At 44.0% G+C, this 21754-nt stretch overlaps 1 protein-coding gene across 1 annotated transcript in view; it reads right to left on the bottom strand.

Moving 5' to 3' along the window:
- The window catches only part of GLP1R (glucagon like peptide 1 receptor), an 85781-nt gene extending 64320 nt beyond the window's left edge, over positions 1-21461 (bottom strand). Inside the window, exon 1 of the mRNA XM_026122947.2 lies at positions 21333-21461. Coding sequence (XP_025978732.2) covers positions 21333-21416 — 84 coding nt within the window. The 5' untranslated portion in view covers positions 21417-21461. The remainder of the gene's footprint in view (positions 1-21332) is intronic.
- Positions 21462-21754: the final 293 nt, after the last annotated feature.

The raw sequence follows: 21754 nt of genomic DNA, 5'->3' as shown, positions 1-21754 counted from the left end.
CAGAAATGAAAGCTATTAAAAACAGAAACACTTACTAATATATTAAAGGATTTTATTTTTTTCCTCACTACTTTTTCTGTATCTTTATTACAAGACCGATGATTTTTAAAGACTTCCATAGGACTAGGCAGGCTGAAGACTTTGAACTCAAGATCCCAAACAATTCCTGGCTGTTCAGTGTTTCATAGTAACAATGTTATGCTACCACATTTTTTTCCTGATTTGACAGGATCAGAAAATACCCCCCCTCCTCCCCCTTTCCACAGGAGAAGTAACTGTCAAACTTATCTAGAATGGGCTTACTTCCCAGTTTTTCTACAGTCCCTCTCGGCCAGGGAAACAGACCACAGAAATATAGGCAAGTCAAATCAAATCACAGACCTTCCTTACTGCCAGGCTGCAATGCAAATTATGAACCACACTATCACCACAGGAATCAGATCAGACCTGCCGCCTATCTGGATTAGCCTACTTTCAAATGCCTCTTTCAAAAAGTAAGATAAGGAGACCTTAAGTTTGTTCACGCTGGAAACATAGCAGAATAAAAACATTATGGGACATGCTAAATGTTACAGCAAGTGAATGGGTGACCAAAATAAAAACAGACCTTGTGAGTTCTGGTCCTGTTTCTCTTCTTATTCTAATGTGTCCAAGGAGATGACTATAATATCAGTTCTCTGAAGTTAGCACCAGGACAGCTGCATGTGTAGAAGATACAGACATTTATAAAATAAAAACTTCTTCTGCCTCTTTGAGCTTAAATATGCGTCCAACAACTTCTTTTGGAATTTCCATATTAGGAAATATGAGATCAAATTCCATGAGATTAAATTCAATGGCAATGCACAACATTTAAAATTTATAAACAGCATTATTGAACAAGTATGAATTATAGAAGAAAAATTTTTATGATTTGTTGAGGATGAAGAGGGGGTAAAAAATATTTAGCTACAGTACAGAAATAAATGTTTTCTAATTGTCATTAAGATTATGGTTTAAACAGCAGTAATTTTATTTTATATTATGATACTATTCAAATGATAGATTTGACTGACACTGTCCATTCCAACAGCACTACACCAGACAGAAAGCCATTTTCCACATCCTTAGTATTTATGCTGATTCTTTTCAGTATAAATTTGATGATTTAGAACTAATTTGACAATTTAACTCAGCTCCAATATTGAATCCAGCTTGTTAGAATGAAATCCTATTTTGTGATACTGTATGCTTAATCCTGACAGCTTGCTTCAGTAATCCCTTTTCTTGATCTCAGGGGGTTCTGCAGTTTAAGAATTTTAATTAAAGCCGGTACTCAAACACATTTCTTTCAACAGTCAATGCTGGGCCAGATTATCAGGCATTTTCCTCTGCGGGTCTCTTAGACAAACAAACAGCAATTTCCTCAATTCTCTCTCCCCACTCATTTTGCTTCTTATCTAATCAAAATATTAAGTAGTCTCCAACCCACTTCGGTAGCCTGCACACATCAGCTCACTGCTCTCCCAATTCCTCTACGTTCTTACCTCAGCTACATTCACGCAGCTGCATTAACCTTGCATACGCAGCGTTCAGACACTAATACTCAGCCCCCGCGCTGCCCAGAGGTCCTGGCACTAGATGCACAGGTTGAATCACGAGCAGAGGCTCCATGCAGAGGTCCTGCAAGACAATCCAGAGCACTGGCCGTGCTTCTGCCTCCCAGCAGTAGCACAGCAGAGGAACCTGCATGCAAGGAGCAACCTCCAGTTTTTCCAAAGCTTATCCCTACCCCATCCTCAGGCCACTTCATAGCAGGTTTTGATCTCTGTCAGTAGGAGCCTCGCAGCATCATTTTCCCGATATTTGGGAAACTGGTGGATTTTCCTTTTTCAGGATCCTTACTGGCCCTGGGGCCTGATCTTACTGCTTTATTTCCGGTAAATAGCACAGCCTTCAGCTCTGCAAGTCTGCTGTGGCAACAGCCTGATACAACGATGTAGTCACAATTCTCCACATAAATAAGCCTCCCTCTCTCTCAGTCCATCTTTCCTTCCCAAGTTACTTGTATTTCCACCGAGTTGAATGGAGCTAAAAAGTTTCTGTGGTTTAAACCATAGAAATGAACTGTGACCACATTAATGTTGATGCTGAGCAGACAGACGCTTTCCCCATTTCTTTGGGGAGACCATCAAAAGAAAGAGGAAACATGTCAGAAGACAGCAACAAAGGAAGAAAGCCATGTAGGCAGTAAGCGCAATGGTGTTCAGAAAGCAATATGATAAGATATGATAAGCCCTAAAAGCAGGGTGGAACATCTTCATCGCCAAGGGAGGGAGGAAAAAAAAAATTACAGAGAGTTGCTCAAGAAAATTGTCCAGCCTGGACAAATGGAAAAACAGAAGAGTGAGCCGTCCCCTTGGCTGAGTCTCTAAGCTTTGCCAAAATGGATAGTTTAAGTTGCACACAAAGCTTTCCCTCCCTCACCTCCAATTTTCAAAGCACTGAGAGAAGCAGTGACCATGCAGTAATAACCACTCACAGCTGAAAATGGATAGGTCACTTAAAGGAATTAAAATCATTCCATTAGTTCCATGTTAGTAGTTTCACAGCCACATATTTCCTATCTGACATTAACCTTAAATCAAGCGTCACTTGTAAGAACAGAGCAGCTTCACAGAGAAGACGCTACAGAAAAAAATCTGGAAAGTTAAATAGCAGCGACTTTATTATGCGACATGTTGTCTTTTCATTCCTGTGCAAGGGAGGCCGCCTTTGGGCTCGGCTGATGGAGGGATATGTGGAGCAAAGGATCAATCCCACAGACAAGATACCCCTGTGGAGGGACTGGGAAGAAAGGAGGTAATCACCTGCAGTTGCTTGGACTGCTAGAGCATGTTTACAGGCACAGGGGAAGGGACCCCAGAAAGGCAGCAATCACTAATCCCACAGTCCAAAAGCCCCAGCGACCAAGCACCCTCTAACCTAAGCACCAGGTTACTAATGCACCCTCTGGTATTGCCTGATAAGCTGCTGAGACATCCCAAGATCAAGGTGTGACCTATACACACCACACTGGGGGAGCAGGCCAGAAGACAGCTGTGAGACTAGCAGTGTGACTAAGGACAACGCAGAGAATCCAGTAGGACAGTCAACCTTGAAAAAACCATCAAGGGCTGAAAGTTATCTATGCTCTTCCCTTACACACCAGGACTTGTAGGTGTTCCTGAAGCAAAAAGGGGAGGACATGGGGAAGCAGGACAGAAAACCCTTCAGTGATCTCAAGTTGTGAAGAATCACAAATGCTGGGAAAGGTCAGAGCTCAACTAATGCTACCACAGGACATGGAGTGTGCCCTAGGGGAAGCAAAGCTGCTTGGTGCATTATTTTACTCCCCAAATAAGAAATGCCTTCACTGCATCAAGCAAACACTGTTCACCACCCAATGCAGGTGTGGATGAAGCCCTGGTGCAATCAGCCATGAACCTATTGGCACCTCCAATGGCAGTGTTACTCATTGCTCGCACTATCTTAATCATTTGCTTGTAAAGCACAGTGAATATTCAAACTGCTATAATGGCCCTGTCACAAGGACAAGGGATCCAGCTTGTGAGGAGTGTATACAGTCTGTGATAGCATTAACCCCAATAATTTGGTTACTAGGGTAAAGAGTGGGGTTTTATGGCATGTATGTACATGTTACAATGTCAATCTCTATTGTCTGCAAGGGTAGAATTTACAATGCACATACATTAAGATCGTGATGATGTTAAAAGTAGAGTTTTGAATGAATGTATATTCAAGCAATTCTTAAATATGTGATTCGCAGATGTGAGCAGTGAAATGTATTGGGCAAAAACAGCAGAATTTTGGTAGCCATGGGTTGCAGGGTGCCCTGTGTGGGAGGAGGCCATGAAACACCCTGGGCTGGTCACAGCCAGCTCTGAAACAGAGGAAAACAGGCTACTGCATGCCAAAACTTTACCCAGAAAAGCATATGGTGCTGCCCACAACTATTCAAGAAAAGTCAGTAGCTGCTAGGGGCAGGAGACACCAAAGGAGGAATGTGTGGATGCAGTAAAGGAGACACAGGAGGAGATACAAAAAGGAAAGATGCAAGAAGACACAGAAGACATGTAAGAGGCAACACAAAAGGGAGAAACAGGGACATTGTTGGGGACACACTCTTAATAGGAGGCACTCTGTGCCAGAGGAGGTGTGCTCACAGGGACTGCAGCCCATGGAGGACCTACATAGGGGCAGAGATGAGTAAGAAGTCAGGAGTAGCAGAAAGAGGCTGTTGTGCACTGATTGCAACCTCTTGTGCCACCCACCACCTTGCTGAAGCAGTTTGGAGGGACTGAGTGTAACATAAGGTGAAAACAAGGGAGTCAAGACTATGAAGGGGAAGGAGAAGTCAAGTCTAATTGTTCATCATCATTGTTTCTCAAGACCTGAATCAGTAATTACAAGTTTATGTTAATTCGCAATAAGTTTATTGAAATTCCCCGAGCTGAAATTGTTTTGCCAGCAACAGCACCTTGAGGCCAGAAGAAAATACAGTGATAATGTCATCAGCCTCCTGCATAACAGGATCATGGAACAGTTGAGGTTGGAAGGCACCTTTAGAGATTATCTGGTCCAAAGCCCCTGCTCAAGCAGGGTCATGTAGAGCAGGTTGCCCAGGATCTAGTCCAGATGGCTTCTGCATATCTCCAAGGATGGAGACTCCACAACCTCTGTGGGCAACCTGTTCCAGTGCTCAGTCACCCTTACACTAAAAAAGCTTTTCCTTATGTTCAGACAGAACTTCCCGTGTTTCAGTTTATGCCTGCTGCCTGTCGTCCTATCACTGGACACCACTGAAAAGTATCTGGCCCCATCCTCTTTACACCTCTCCTCGGATACTTTTACGCATTGCTGAGATCCCCCCTCACTCAGTCTTCTCTTCTCCAGGCTGAACAGTCCCAGCTCTCTGAGCCTTTCTTCATATGAAAGATGCTCTGGTCCCTTAATCATCTTAGCAGCCCTTTGATGGACTTGCTCCAGTAGCTCCATCTCTCTCATACTGGGGAGCCTAGAACTGGACACAGTACTCCAGATGTGGTCTCACTATGGCTGATTAGAGGGGGAGGATTACTTCCCTTGACCTGCTTGGCAACTCTCTTCCTAATGCAACCCAGGATACCATTGGCCTTCTTTGCTGCAAGGCCACATTGCTGGTTCACGGTCAAGTCTTCTGCGAAGCTGCTCTGCAGCTGGTCACTCCCCAGCCTGTACTGATGCCTGGGGTTGTACCTCCCCAGATGCAGGACTTGGCAGTTCCCCTTGTTGAACTACATGAGGTTCCTCTCTACCCCTTTCTCCAGCCTGTCTAGGTCCAGAATAACATCTTCTAGAGCCTCACAGTAACTTCTGCAATCTCACACATGCTAGTTTAACCAGGCGTTGCCATTCAGACACACATCTAATTCTGACTTGAAGACTTCAAGTAATAGAGAAACCATTATACCCTTAGGCAAGCTCCTACTATGGTTAGTTACCCTCAGTATTGAATTCGTAGCTTAGTTCTGGTCCAAGTTGACTTAATCATGCAAGTAAGTTTCCCTAAAAGAGATTATCTTACAAAACATGAAGTACATCACAGTAGTTTTGATCAACACATGGGACTGACGTCATAAAAAACACACCACATTCAGTTTTCCCTAAATATAAGATTGATTAGCATTAGTTAAATTACATCTTTTTCAGTCTTTTGCTAATAGTGTATTAGATGAATTACTAGTGAAGTCAAATGCCAACTGAATCTTTCACAATATTGCTACATACAGTATCATGATAACAAAGTATTATGATACTACTAATCTTTCTGGATGCTGTGGTGCAGAGGTTCTCCATTCTCCCTCATTAAACACCCAATTAATCTGATCTCTCCAGAGGCCAACATTTCTCTTCTAAGCCAGGAAAATCCACACCAAGGTGTCATGCACTGTTGTCTCTGGTGCTGGTGATAAGACTGACACCTACTCCACCCTCAGTCCCATGGGGTACAGCAATTTTCTATCCCATCTTATCCCCCTTTGAGGGTGTGCAGATCCCTCGCTCTGCCCTGGCGTTCAGTAGAGGGGAAGCCCGATGCCTCCTCCCCACCACTGCTAGGGTTTGGTTGGTTTCTGACAGCAGAGTCTGTGTTGTCCTTAGCCCCATCAGCCACAGACTTCTTGGGCACTTTCATCTTCATTAGCATTTTTTAAACTCTTGATTCTTACTTCTTTCCATCAGCTACCTTACCTGTTTGTTATATATCGCTGTTGGAGTTACTTTTAGCTGCCACTTCCACTTTTGCAAGAATGGTTTAAGTTATTACAGAAGACTACACAGCTAGAAATATTCAGGAAATTATTAGCATCCTTAAACGCCTCAAAAATAAAAGTTATTGTACTTTTATGTGGCAAGTTTTTCCTTTAACATTTTTAGTCTTTCAGCTTTGCAGTTTCAGCTAGCAGCTTACATTGCTTTCTACTTTTCCAAATTAGAAGAGGGAATGTATTGGTAAATAAGTCAAATTCTGTAAATGGAAGTGCTGTATTATCAGGCCTGTGCATCATGTCTGGTTCTAGAGACTGGTAAAAGCTTTCATGCACGACTACCTCCCCCCAAACATAAGTCCGCTCTTCACAGCTAGCAAAGTAGCACACTGATGTACTACACTCAAAAGTCTCTCTTCCACCTCAGGTGTTTTTTTGCCTTAGTAGCACAGACTTTGAGGACAGAAAATTTACACCCGTAAGTTAAAATCGCCTAATCGACCGCCATATGTGTAACAGTCCTGCTCAGACATCATACCAGCCACATATTCACACACACAGAGCTTCTCACACCCTTCCAAAGCACGCAGAAAATATAGCAGAGTTCACAGTGCTCGGCATCTCGTTCTGGACATCAGATTTAGTTGCTGTCATATATATTCCTACAGATCTCTCCCTTAACTTTTTCTTCTTTTTTGCTCTCCTTCTTATTGAGGATATGTGGAGTCTAGGAAGACAAGACTCAAAGCACAGGACCTAATGTGGATGCACCAGTTTGCAACCGTTAATTCTTCCTGTTGCCACCTTCTAGCCTTAATTACTGGATTCTGTCCAAATTTATCTGTCAGCCTTATCATCCTCCTTTGTTGCAAACACCCACATACAGTATTGAAATTCATTTTTATTTTGTACACTATAAGATGCAGCAAATCTCAGCCTCACTATTCCTCCAAAGCTATCAGAGATGCTCTTGCAATTTTATTAGAAGAGCTTCTTTTCAAAAGAAACTCCCTTCTACAGCTCCACCTCATATTACTCTGTCACACTTCGTTCTTAACACGCTGAAAGCAAAACACCAACATTCCTAGACTTTTTCAAAAAACTTCATCACTAAGAAGTAGAATCGCAGATTTTAAACCCTACAAAGGCCAAGTCAGTAGAGCAGTGATATTTAGGACTTATATGAGGTATAAAGATCTCTCAGAATATGCTGCAATTAAGATTTATACCTAGTGAGCCAAATTTAGGAATTCCTTCTATGTGTAGAAAGGAAAAGTGATAAATGGAAAGGAAAGGTCAGCTATGATTATATTCCTAAAGCCCATTGCCAAAATCATGATAGAAATAGCAGATATAGGAAAAACTTAGTGTTCCAACAACCTTCTCTTCAGGTCCTTCTTAGGTACCTCATCATCCTTTATGAGGATCAGGATTTATTCAGACCTTGTGAATAAGTCTTTGTGCATATAAACCTGTCTCAACATTCTTTGCACAGTTTCCAATTTTAAAACGAAAAAGTCATGAATTCATTGAAGTTTCACCCTTTGCACTTCCCATCTCTAAGATGAAGACTCCTTTAGCTATATAGGCTCAGTTGTTAGAAGAAAAATGTTTTTTTTTTTTTAATGCAAACACCCATGGCCATCACTAAATCTGTGGCATCTCAGTCAAGTACAGGACCTCACTAGGCTAACTACTACAATAAGCAAGTGTTTGAGGTGAGGTGGGGGGGGAGGCGGGAGGAAGGGGAAACCCACACACAAAAACCCACACACCAGCTCACAGCCTTAGTTGGAGTTGTTCAGAAGTGTTCCTTCCATGGAGTTCAAGGAAACACCATCACCAAAAGAGCAGTAGCTCACTCAAGGGAGGACAGGCAGCAAGAAGGCAGGACCTGAGGACAGTCTTGGCCAGGGCTGAGACAGGGTCACGGGAGGAGCCCGTTAGGTGAGCAGCCTGGGCAGTCCTCCTGCCAGCTGGACAAACACATGACAACCTGGCCAGCCCATCTGCTTTGTGTCTACCAAAACTTTAATGGAAGGGACGCTAATCTGCAAAACACTGCTGTCAGATTAGTTGGCCTAGAAACAGTCAAAACTTGAGGTAACGCCAGGGTGGAAGAAAAGACTGATGAGAGGGAAAAGAAGCCTAAAGAGAAAGTCAAGACCAAAGTAGGCTGACACTTTCCATCCCTAGCTCTTCAAATAGTTTATTTTCCAGTTTGTATCATAAAACACCCAAAGGAAAGACAAGCATTACAAAATAAGCACAAAGCTGCTTGCTCACAACAGTACTGGAAGTTGACTATTTCTGTGTTGTCTGCCTGTCACTCCATACTTGACAGTATTCCAGATTTGCTACTACAAAATCATCACCTTCTCATTTCCCAGTGAGCCAGTCTGCCCTGCTGCCTTTCAAGAAACACTTCCGTGTTGATCCCAGCTGTCCACTGAGCAGGATACAGACAGTTTGAACAATGTAATAAATCTGTTTATTTCCAGACTTTGATTTTGCTCCAAATATTTCCAGCATGACAAAAATAGCGGGAAGAAGAAAGATCAAGAACAGCCATAAATTTTTTAAAAAGGCCATAAAGTAGAATCAGCATAAAGATCATCATCTCAGATGTAATTTGGGGACAAGAGAAATTATTTGGAATTCAGGACTTTTATGTATGTTCTCTTTCCAGCACAGTAACTGGAAATTAATCTTCTCTAGGTCAGCTAGTACACAGGTGCTCACTCTCTCTCTCCCTTCCCCCTCAAAGGTGGAGGCAGAGTCATGAAATACTTGGAGATATTAATTTTCTTTTAAGTTGTATTTAAGCTTTATGCCAAGCAACTCAGACAGAATGGAAAAGCCAAGATTAAAGAGGACTATAAATCCTTCTACTGAAGATAAGCTATGGAGTATATTTTCAGAGACAACAGGGTATGGCACACCGCAAAGATTAAAGCCAGGCCGTGAACCAAGTTGCTGAACCTGAAAAGGAAAACTCTACAAGCAAGGGGCAATACAAGGGAAAAATGAAGGAAACTAAGTATTTAAAGGCTGAGCAAGTAGAGAGTTAGCCTTATGAACTCTAAAGGATGTTTACATTAGATTTGTCCTCTCAATATTCCAGCCTTTAACCTCACTAAACAGAACGTGTAGCACCAACTGACAGCTTATTTCATCGTTAAGTGCCTCCTGGCTCTAAGAAGCATACTGTTTAATAGTACAAACAGAGTTGTTGATTAAGATGTCTACTCCGCAGCTGCAATTCCCCCCTCCTCATTAATTATACAGCAACAGAAGACGTTTTCAGAAAAACACAGCCCTTCAACTCTGACTCAAAATAAAAAGGGCTTAGTACTCTACTGCCTTCTGTAACTGTTGTGGGTATTTCCAAGGCACCTGTCACATTAGTATCCAAGCACCCTGCCTTGTTAAATCAAGTGTGTACTCAAGAAAGCTCATCACCCTCTCTCCCTCCCCTAAACAGGTATTTAGGTGGTGTCATCTTATCGCATGAATTATAGTCACATGTACATACATACATGCAGTCAACCTACATTATCACTAATGGTGAGTGTCATCTTCCCATTTCTACTTCCTATGCAAAAATGCAAGAAAACACTAACCCGTCTCCGAATTCAATAGCTAAACGTAAGTCCATGGGAACAGTAATCACTTAACTCAGTCTCTCTAAAGTGAGGAGAGTAAGATACTAAAACTTTGAGTTTTGCCTTGACGGTCTAGCACAAGAAGATCAGAAGTTACAGACACACCCTCAAGCCCAAACTTAGAGATCTGTCATCTATCATCCACCACATGTTCCCTCAGACCTCCACAGGGGCCATAATGACAGATTCAACACAATCCCTCAAACAGCTCTGTTTCTTCTCTCATTATAACTATTCCATCCCTTCTTCCTAGAAGGAGGCCTTTCATCATCCAACAGCAGGTACCAGTTAAGACCAGATAGATAGAAAACTCTAGCAGAACGGACAGCAGCTCTGCGAGTGAGCCAGAGATTTCAGTTTGGCTAGACTCCTGGCCATCAGCAACCACTGCCTTGGATGACACCTCTCCTTCGATTGCCCAAAGCAACCACAAACACTACAGCAACAAAGCGGACCAAGTTTTGGTTAGCCATCTCCTTTCCCTTCCTTTCCCACAGACAGGAGTCAGGGTCTTGTTCGCAGATAACCCCCAAAACACTTCTCATAGGTGAAAGCAGGTTCTTCCCATCCACCCTCACATAGACACTTCAGGCTTTTAAAAATAAACCTTTGTATCCTGATTAAGGCACAAGAGTTTCTCCTCAAAAACACTACAGTCAGCATTATATCCCCTCTGGGAAAAGAAAGAGTATCCTGGAAGACCACCAGAAAGGTCCAAACAGGACACGTTCTCATTTGGAAAGGCCATGGTACTTTTTTGTCAAAAACAAGCAAAAGTAGTTAGTCAAGACTGCACTAACTCAAGGTTTCTTTTGCAAAAGTTATCAGTCCACAACTCCAATCATTTCCTCTACAGCTAACATGTAGGGGAAGGGATTAATCCATGGAATCTCTTACCCATTTCACTACTGATATACAGTGCTTCACCCGTGGTGCGATCACCTAAACTGTCAATCTGATTTCAATCTGGAGATTATAAATCAATTCTCAGAAGATCTATTAGAGCTTTGCATCTTGAAAAAATTTGAATGGTGAAATATGATATGCAAATTCAGCCTCAAAATACCAACGTTAATTAAGAATGCTGAAGGGGGGGAGGGAAGGAAAATAACAGGGAAGAAAGACTGTTGTAAATGTGTCAGAGTCGTTAGAGGATGTCCCAACACTCAGTTACTGTAAACAGAATTGAAGGAGGAAGGCAAAACAGGAAATACAGAGCTCTTCAGCATCTCAATGACCAACCCCCATGAGGAGGTGGACACTATTTTATGATACAAGCAAAAACCAGAAAATATATCCATTAAGAATTTTCCATCACATTCCAACCCTGAGACACCTATGTATCTCAGACATCAAAACAAATAAGAACTCAAGAAATACAATTTCAAATTACATCTGCATTTCCTGTGATTTACAGCCATCTTTATTATTGCAAGGTCATTAAACTTAAAAATTTCAAACTGTAAAGTTAACATTCTTTTCTCCTTACATCTCATTAGTAATAGAATCAGTTTTATTCTAGAGAGCTTTAATAGCCTCATTCATTACCACCAGGTGCCTCAATCCCCAAGGAGCAATGAACAAATTTAGGACATGCTGAATTATTCTCCAGATATTTTCTAATTTATGCAGGTTTATCCCATTAGCTAACTAACATTAGATGTCCCTGAAAGCCCACAGGGCAACTAAGCTATATGAGACTGGATGCAGGTTTTGGAAAAGTTTCCCATGTCCACTGTCACCTAGATTCAACTGACAGCACAAGAGTGCCAGGATCCAAACTGTTAAAGTGATTTCTGCATCCGTCACAACACTAAATGTGTTGGAACCTGTTTTTCTGAAGAACTGTGGTTTTTTGACCACCTCTATGCCCAAGCATCTTCTGCACCATCTCTGTGATGCTTCATACTTCATCTAGAGTAATCATATGCATTAACGATTTAGGGCTTTTTGGAAGTCCACTGCAAACACAGCTTCATTTACTTGATGCAATTTATAACCATGTAGTGTCACTGTAAACAGCTTATAATAACTTACTTCCTGTTAGATCTTTTTTAGGGAACACTTTGCTTGAAGTGTCAGAGTTTAAAGGAACAGATTTTTTTTTTTTATTAGAGCGATGCATTTCAAATAGTACTTGATAAATTTGTTTTCTTAGCTAAGAAATAGTAAATGAAAAGGGCGATAAATTAGAAGACATCACAGTATCTAACAAAAGCAAAGGCCAACAGCTATTTCAAATAATTTGGGTCCAATACCTACCTCTAGTTTTCCCATCTTAAGGGATAAAAACAAAAGCCTCATCCATTGTGTATAAATAGCATTGTAAAGGAGAGTATTTTTATTTAGGAAAAGCAGGACTGAAGGAGCAAGAGGGAGATTGGCCTAACAGGAGAGCACTGATTCAGTTATATAGGGCTATATCTATACCGTAGCTGATGCACAGCTGTACCACTAGCCATAGCACTTCTCCAGGTGACTTGCCTGGAAGTTGTAGGTTCTTCAAGGTCTGGCCTTTTCTGCAACAGCAGGAAAGTTGCTCACCTTGCATGAGGTTAGGACATACTAGGTAGGCTGTTGCATTCCTAGATGTTAGTGTTTGCTTTCAACCTTGCACTTCCTACTCACTCCATCTACTGAATCTGTGCTGAGATCTCAGCAATTGCAGAACCATAGATGACTAGGCATACCCTCCCACCTATCCTCCTTATACATTACAGTGATAGCAAACTTCAGAGAAGAAGAAAATAGATGTTCTACAATGCTATGGAAATTGAGTTTTGTTTTAGGGTGGGTTTGGGGGTGGGGGGCAGTTCATCATGGTAACCCATCAGGGTTACGAAGTAGTCCTTTGACTTATTTGCTGTCAGAGCCTCACACAAGACTGAGGCCCATTTGCTATGGTTAAGAAAAATCACCCCCCCTCCACTCCACCCAGTCACCCTACATAATTAGTACAGTCCAGATAGACCTGTTTTCTGAACACCATCTACAGAAACTAAGAAAAACTATCTCAACTGAAGAAAGAGATGGGCAAAACTTGACTCATAATCTGGCCACATTAAAAGCAAATCAACTTAGTTGCAAAGAGCTGAGCGACGGACAACTGGCATATGATCCAAGCAGAAAAATGATTTTCAGTTTTCAGAACAAAAGAGTATGTAAGGATGAAAAACAGCATCCAGGAGACTGTCAATACCACAAGCAATCTGCAGCAAGCTAAATTTACAGTACCAGAGCTCAGCACTATACTGTTATTAGGCTTGAGGCTGAAAGACAAAAAGACTTGCTTCACAATAGTATTGTTACTGTAGACCATAATAGCCTAAGGATACGGAGTCTGTGAAAAGATGTGATGTAGTCCATCTTCCACCTCCAGCCCTCAGCTGTATGAGCTCATCTGAAAGACCTGCAGAACCATAAGCTCTTCTTCAGGTCTGAGGTAGAAGCAAACTCTAGAGGAGCAAACAGACCATTCATTATCTCCCTCACAACTCAGAGCAACTGATGGAAAACACAGCGGATAGCTACAGAGCAAAAAGGGAACGGAAATATTAGCAAGTGGAAAAATAAGGCAGTTCTTCCCTATGGGAAAGGGGCAGGTAGACATTTGCTGCTAGCAGAACTCAGAGGGAGAGGGAGGTGCTGCATATCCAGAAACATCCCCGAGTCTGCGATTTTAAGAGGCACAATTCCCACACTCCTTTGGCAAGTGTTTTGTAGGCCTCTCTTGATCAGCACGGCTCAGCAGAGTGGTATAGCTTGTTTACAGTTTCAGCTACCACTCTGCAACTTGCCTCAGCACATAAGACATACTCACAAGTAGTCGGACCACTGTACCAAGAACCCCAAGGAAACACCCATCACAGACAGAGCCAGAGCGCTCGGGAGGCAGCCCTTGTAGCGCTGAGCTCTGTTCTGGCTGCATTTTCCTCATCCATGCGTAGCAGCAAGTTGCACTCTAAACTCATCATACACTAGAGCATGCTTTTGTATCAGCACGATGATGTCTCCACAAGCCTGCGCCGGGTTTCAGAGAGGCACTCGAAGCAGGTCTCTCAGGGCAGAGATTCTCACTTAGAGAAAGGCATACACAAGAGCACTGTTTTCCCTCCAGCTTAATCTTTAGACATTTAAGGTACATCACAGATGTGTTCTGCTTTACCTGAAGCTAGGCCCTTCAGCGGGGCTCAGTTTTCAGACTGATGTGCTGAGCAGCACCAGAACAATAGGTGCCAAAGGGGAGACCAAAGTGCCCCAGTCAGAACTGGGACAGCCTGGAAAACGGCAACATTTCAGAGGCTGTCCACATCCAAACTTCAAAGACTGTCACACACAGATGTGCCCATGCACACACCTCTTCTGTTTGCCCTTGAAGATATTATATCTAACAAATTGGCAAGAACAGGGCTTTGTGAAAAATAAAATAAAGCAGCGCAGTTATGCTGAGGGGGCAGAGAGGAAAAAAAGAAAACAAAAAAAATCAATCTGAACAACGGTAAGAGGCATGAGTACATGAGCAGACAACATGCCCCAAGTCTAACAAAGTTACCTGGCAGACTAACTCATGCTCACCTGACCTTTAAAGAAACAGGAGGTAGAGAAGAAGGCAGGACACCAGGAGAGCCACAAGCCTTGCAGTTGTGCTCTATGTCCTCCTGTAACGTTTGCAGAAGGTTCCTCCACACAGATCTTGAATCTTCAGCTATTTCCAATGTACAGCTGGATACCCAGCTCACTTTCCGAACTCCTCCCCTAGCACAGCAGATAGCACAGCAGAAGAACAAGGAATTGGCAGCAGCAAACAGGGGCTAGAACTACACATCAAAGACAACAAGCATCTAAGCTTCAAAACTTGACTTAAAGACATTAAAGAACTGGGAGCAGCGAAGTGCATAAGGGAGACAAGGCAAGAACAGAATAGGAGAATGCAGATGAGCTCAAGAGACGGAAGAGCACAAGAAGACGACAGAAAAATATGGGAATGAGGAAAGCCAGCATAAAACAATTTAGGAAGAAGACGGGGAAAGGGTGAACTAACAATGGAAATGCAATCAATTGCAAGAAGAATAGCAGTCGATACCAGACAGCAGTAAGATGCCAATCCGTTAACAATCAATTATAATGAAACAATAATAAGATGTAGTCAGTACAGTTACTAGCTAGAGAAACTACTCTTTTCTACATCTGTAAACTACAGTTTCTCTACCCAGTTGCCATTTTTAATTGTTCATCCAATTAAATAAGTTTGCACTGATTCTAAAGTATTTATGAGACCATTAAAAAGTCATGCTTGAACTTGGGGAAGGGGGCTGCTTCCACATAAGCATTTGGGAAAGAGATTCCTATGATATTGCATCAGCACTTATTAAACTGAAGCAATTTATTCACTTACATTGGAGATGAGTGGTTCTGTAAGAAGAAAATAGGGCTAGAAAAATTCTTAAGGGGAAGATAATCAGTGAAAATCCACTCCTGTTCTCCTCCATGAAGAAATCTGCCACAGTGGATTGCAGGAACACACTACTGCAAGACCTACTGAAGCCCCGATGGAAATGCAGAGAGTTTCCTTTTGTACAGCTCCACATTCATGGCAATAAGAGCAGAATCACCTACAACAGTGGAAGAGATGAACTTTCTATGCTTACAAAACATGCAGATGATGCTGTTGTGTCTTTGTCTGTCCATCCTCCTTTTATCCATGGAGATTCATAGCACGTAAGCTCCTTCACATTTACACCAAGTGATCGCTGGAACAAAGTGGATCATAAGCTGGTGCAGTTACAATTTATAAACATCTGTTTCCAGTACTGAGTCAAAAGAGGTATCACAGAACAGTATTCAATCACCAGGAGCAAACCTATATGCACCTATGATAATCTGGCATTGCCTGCATTGTATACAACTTGATACCATTTGACAGGGCTACCCGCCATCAGGCAGGTTACATACCCCTATACACTGTTCACCCTATCCCTGTTCTGATGAGAAGCATTTAGGATGCAAGTGTTAAATTTGGTCTTTTCCTGAGCAGCTAGCTTAGGAAGAGTTGCTTTAATTAAAGGAGTTCCTGTCTGCTGTTTTAATTCAGCCTCACAAGAAAACAACATTGGGGGGTTTAAACAGAAGGTCTCTTATCTGTTGTCCAGAAACTTTCCTCATAGCAAAGAGATGTTTTGCTCATGTGTAGAGTTATCCTTGTTAAGGCACAAACTAATAGAACTGGTACATTGCTTCAAGGAAACTCAAGCAGATGACCTTGGCTATAATACATACACTAGTTTACAACAGAGAAAGAAATACAGAAGCTTTTATTAAGAGAACCTGAGTACTGAGATAATAGTTTTCATTTCACTACAGCATTGCAGAAGGAAACATAGAGGTTTCCAAAGGACAGCTCGAGTTATAAACTAATGAAGGTCCGGTGATGTCAGAGATAACAGCTCCTGCTGGTACATCCTCTCAAGTAGCTGGCTATCCATCAACACAGCAAATTAAAGCTCAATTTAGTTTGCCAGGCTAACAGGAACAGGATATGATATAATACCTCTAAAAATCTCTTTGACAACGAGTATACAACTCTCTATGCTTTGTCCACCAGACTCAGTATCACTGAGGTATACAGCAGCTAGAACTACAACTTTTGGAGTGCAGGAGTTTGCTATTCAAAACTCCATTTCTGTCACCTCCAGAATATGAATTTTTCTTCTCACAGACGGGAGATGCATCTGCCTCACTGCTATCTCCACAAAACATGCACTTCCACGCCCCCACCTGTATTTTGCCTGCTACTTTACCCCAAATACTTTTGTTTAAGCAGTTTCAGACACCTGCCTAGTTTGGGGGGAAAGGAGGGGGAGGCGCATTAACAGGACCAGAACTTTGGGGAAGGAGGGAAAGATTTGACAACAGCCTGTGGCAAGTTCACTAGTTTGAACGTACCTGGACAAGACACTGGAACTTTATACTACTGCAAAGGGACAATTCCTTGTTCTGCTGTGTGAAATGCAATGCTTTCCTTCAGCCCTTGGAGACCCCACATCCCAGGCTCTCTAAGCAACTTTGCCTGAAATTGTTTTTCTATACAGCTAGGTCTTAGATATTGTAACGAGCAATTAAGTATCTTCTTCTTAGCTTGCATAATCAAATTTGCTGTGTTAGGGCATCTGGTTTTACAGCAAATGCACTGTCACTAGCTTTATAGAGTTTCCAAAAAATTACAATTCTTTCTGCAAAAACATCACTTTCTGAATACAAAAAGGTTCTGGCCTTCATTTGGGACACTGTGATTTAATAATATAGCTATCTTAATTAATACAGATTAAGTGATTTACAGTTTCACACCACACTAATATAGGCATGAATTTAAAGAGCCTGTAAATAATAAGTTTTGAAGAACCTGGCCACATTCCCAGGAAAGGGGCCCATTACCTAGAAGCTGGCCAACTATCATCTGACAATAACTAGAGCAAGGTAGCTCAGTGTCAGAGACCGTGTCTGTTTACCCTTTTCTCCATTTGCTTTCGATATCACTGCCGGTATGTGCTGCTAATAATCACAGAGGGAGGATTAATGAGCTGAGACTGGTCTAGAACATTTTGATATTGATAGTGCAGGCAACAGAAAGAAAACGAGCAGTGTGTGAGCCTCTGAAAGCAGGGGCAAAAAAGAAACAGACAGAGAAAGAAAAACTTAGAACTTGCAGCCAACCTAAATATGAAGGGGTTTTGTCCAGGAGGAGACACAACTAGCAAAGATCCAGTCCATCTGTGCTTCTGGTTGGAGTCACTAGTTTCCAGATCACTTTTCTATCTGTTTTTCATCCAAGCTCCACAGAAGCCATCAGGTGCAAAAATGACTAAGGAACACAAATCTCCAGGACAGTGGTAATCAAGAGCCTTAGTTAGTTCTCTCAGTATTAGGACATACAACAGAATGCAATAAATCAAAATAGTCACCAGTCCTGCAGGCCTGTATTGGTACATGCAAACACACTAGGATCTCTGCGCTGTCAAGGCCAGAGCCCAGCAGACAAATAAGGCATTTGAAACTCAAAAGTTGCATCTCTTCATCCTGGATTGTCAGGATTCAAAGACTGTACTCTCAGAAAAATACCTGATACTAGATATCCATGGTTAAAGAAGTAGATGGTGCAAGACTAGAAGCAACCACAACAATTACAGAAGGGTGAGCAAGTAGTAGTAACTATACCTACCCCAAATATCTGCAACTTTAGAAGTCATCCTGACTGGTGGTTTGGAGAACAGACTACCAAATCTAAGCAAGCTTAAATACCCCATTAGTAATTAAGAAAGCGCCAACAATACATATATATGTAAATCCCCACAGATATTCACTCTGAGCGATACAAAACTTGCTATCAACATGAGTACTTGTCTCTTTCCATACCAAACCCCCTCAGGAATAAGAGTCAAGGAGAGCACAAGATCCATAACCTTTCCATTGACTGTTTGTACTTCCACCCAGGAGTTTGTATTAATCTCATTTTAGCCTTAGGAACAAAAATATCGGGGACAGTTTGAAGAACAGAACCCCTGATTAAGAACTGTGGCACAGCTCCTGTCTGTTTTTCACTGATATTTAAACTAGTTTCTTCAGGACTATCTTATCGAAGCTTTGAGCACAGATACTATGTAGCAAACTGGAGTCTGAAATCCAAATCCCAGGTACAATTGGATGCTGAGGACCAGCAGGCAGCTGGTGTCAGCTCTGGGAGTAGCAGGGCATTACTGCTCAAGGCCACGCAGGGAAAGGACACAGGCTCATCATCAGTAATGAAATTCTGCAATGCAGCCATGTGCTCCCAGCTCATGGTCATTTTGCTACCTTCCATGCAGTAAGGAAGGTCTAGCCACTTATTAAGCAATTTCCAGTCATCCTGTTTTTAAGATGATGGCAAGTATGCAGCACTAACTCATATAAAAAAACTCCAGACTTACTTTTTCTTCCTTCTGCATATGGTCTAAGGTTCCTCCTTTCCTTTCCCTGTCCTGTGCCCTCTCCCCTTTCTCACTTGTTCAAGGGGTTGGGGAGAGAGGGGTAATGCCAAAGTAAATAGTAGTCACAGCACCAGTAAAACATCGCCTCCCTCAGCTCCCTGTCAGACCATTCTACCTGTGCTCCTCTCACATCTGTCTTGTCCATTTAAACCACAAGACCTTGCAGGTGATATGTTATCACTCAGCATTGTATCAGAATTTGCTGTCTACTAGCCCCTAAGCAATGTCATTTTCAATTTAATTATTTCCTTTAACACCATTCTAAACCGAACCTGAGCAAAGACTCCCAGCTGCAAAAGTCCAGTACTTCTGTACACTTAGGACTGAGCAGAACATTTTGTATATTTTCTCAGCATACAACAAGCAAAACCACAGCACTGCTCTAAACAAGTTGTCAAAGAAGACCCTCTAGTGTCAGAGCAGGCTATAAAAGCACATGATGCATTGCAAGACTGAAGTCAAAGGCCAATCATGGAGCTGAGACCAGAGAAACTCCCCTTTCTTCTCCCCTCACTTTCACATACAGCCGAAGGAGACCCATCTGCTGGGGAAAAGGCGCTTCACTTTGCTTCTCTGCCTCACCAGTTTGCCCAGCACTGGCACAAGGTCTCAGCTTCATCTGCCACATAGGTAGCACTAGTTCCTTGCTCTGGTCCCCCACACACAAATACACACGTGCCAGTGGCAGCCAAACACAGCCCTGAAGTTAAGAGAAAGTTCTGGGACTCCGACAGACTACAGCAAGCAAACACTACTCATCTCACTTGAGTAATTTAGGTTGGAAAGGGCCTCAGGAGGTCACCTGGTTCTGCTCCCACAGTTGCTCAGGCCTTGTCCTGTCAAACAGTGAACAGCACCAAGGATGGAGACTTCCCACCCTCTCTGGGCCCCTGCCTCAATGCTCGATCACGCTCATGATACAGAGATTTCCCTAACACCTAACTGGAATTTTCCTTGATGCAACTTGTGCCTGTTGCCCCTCTAATAAGGCCATAATGACCACAGTAAGGAAATCATAAAATAACCAAAAGACCCCACAAGCTAAAAAACAAGAAGACCCTGCAGAGCTGGACCTAGTCGGGAGCTAAACCGACTACTCTTATTACATTTCTGTTTGAATCAAATAGCCACAAATGCTTTCAGCACCTGAAAAGAAGCACCACGTCCAGCAGCCTTGCTCTGTTATCAGCAACCCTGTCCTTCCCCTTTTCTCAGCAGCCCTCATCTCACCTCACCTCTCCCTGGCCACCCTGGCTCTTCCCAAGGCTTCTTCACCTCCTCCTCCCCCCAAGGCTTCTCTCTCTTTCTTCTGTCTCCTGAAACTCCGTGACCCCCGCTGCCCTCCTGCACACACTAGTCTTCCCAGACTCCCCTGAGGTCCACCAAACCATGGTTAGCCTCCTTCATCCCTCACCTCTCCCCTAACCCACCACCTCCTCATCCCCCCGACCAGCTCTTCACAAGATGTTATCCTGCCTTTCCAGGTCCACACAGCGCAGCCCTGCCCAAGCAGCCTCCCGAGCCCACGGCCGGCCGTGCCAGGCAATTGCAGGAAGCACCTCAGCACAGCTAGCGGCTTCCCAGCACCCACAGGGATGCGTAACAGCGGGAACCCAGCAGCCTCACTCGTTCCACCTTGCTTCTGCCGGAGGAGGCACTTGTGCGATTTGACCAAAGTGCCAGCGACGCAGCACTCAATCAAGCCGTGCGGGGCAGATTCAGGAAAATTTTAGCAACTGTGTTCTAGAGTGTCACAGGTCTCACCATCTCCCGCTCACCTCCAGAGAAGGGATTTCACACACACACACACACACACACACACACCTGCTGCATCCCCGGGGACCTGGCTCACTCTCCTTCACAGCCTGCCCTAAAACTCTCTCCCGCTGCTACAGTCGCACCCCGCTTCTCACTGCGCCGAATTCACTCGACAAGTTTAGTAGTCCGCGGGCGAGGGGAGAGTTACCCGGAGGATAACGCCACAGCACTCACAGCGTCCTCACGCGTTTTCTCCTTCACGCGATTTCAACCCAATCTCTCTCCCAACAGACCCCCGCCCGCTACCACGGGCACCGCGGCGGGCGGCGCACAGGAGCCCAGCGCGGAGGAAGGGGCAGCGCGCTCGGCCTCCCGCCCCGCCGCGCCCGGCAGCCGGGCTGGCGCCGTCGGGCACCGGCGCCCCGACCGCCCCGCGCCGCGGCACCCCCGCGCCGGCCCCGGCCATCCCGCGGCAAGTTTCCGTGCCGGATCCTCGGTCCTGCGCGGGGAGCAGCGCGGCTCCGCTCGGCGACGGGGGGTGAGTGGGGGGAGCCCAGCCCGGCTCGGGGGCGCCCCGCGCTGCCCTCCGCCCCGGCACTCACCGGCCCCGTGGGCACGGTCCTCCCCACCGCTGCCAGCAGGACGAGGGCGAGGCGGAGCGGAGCCGTCGGCGGGGAGAAGAGCATGGCCGGGCCGGGGGGCCGGGCAAGGCGACGGCTTCACGGCGGCGGGGCCCCGACGGCCGCTTTTGTGGCGGCGGGAGGCGGGGCCGGGCCAGGTGCGCCGGGTCGGGGCCGCCGCCGGGGGCGGGGGGCTCCGCTGCGCCTGGCGCGGACGGGCTGAGCGCGTTGTCAGCGCGAAGGGTTGTTTCATAGAAAAAGGCAGGAAAAAACGGTGTTCCTAGTCCTGCCCCTCCACCACCCCCTCGTCAACCTTTTTTTTTTCCTTTTCTTTTTTTTTTTAAATCTGACTATCCAGGCTGGGATATGTTGGTGGCCTTCATGCTGTTCGTGACGTCTAGGTT

The sequence above is a fragment of the Dromaius novaehollandiae genome, chromosome 3 (assembly GCF_036370855.1).
Source record: "Dromaius novaehollandiae isolate bDroNov1 chromosome 3, bDroNov1.hap1, whole genome shotgun sequence".
In the NCBI taxonomy this organism is placed as follows: Eukaryota; Metazoa; Chordata; class Aves; order Casuariiformes; family Dromaiidae; genus Dromaius; species Dromaius novaehollandiae.
Note: the sequence above shows the minus strand (reverse complement) of the source record. Positions and strands in the feature narration are given on the sequence as shown.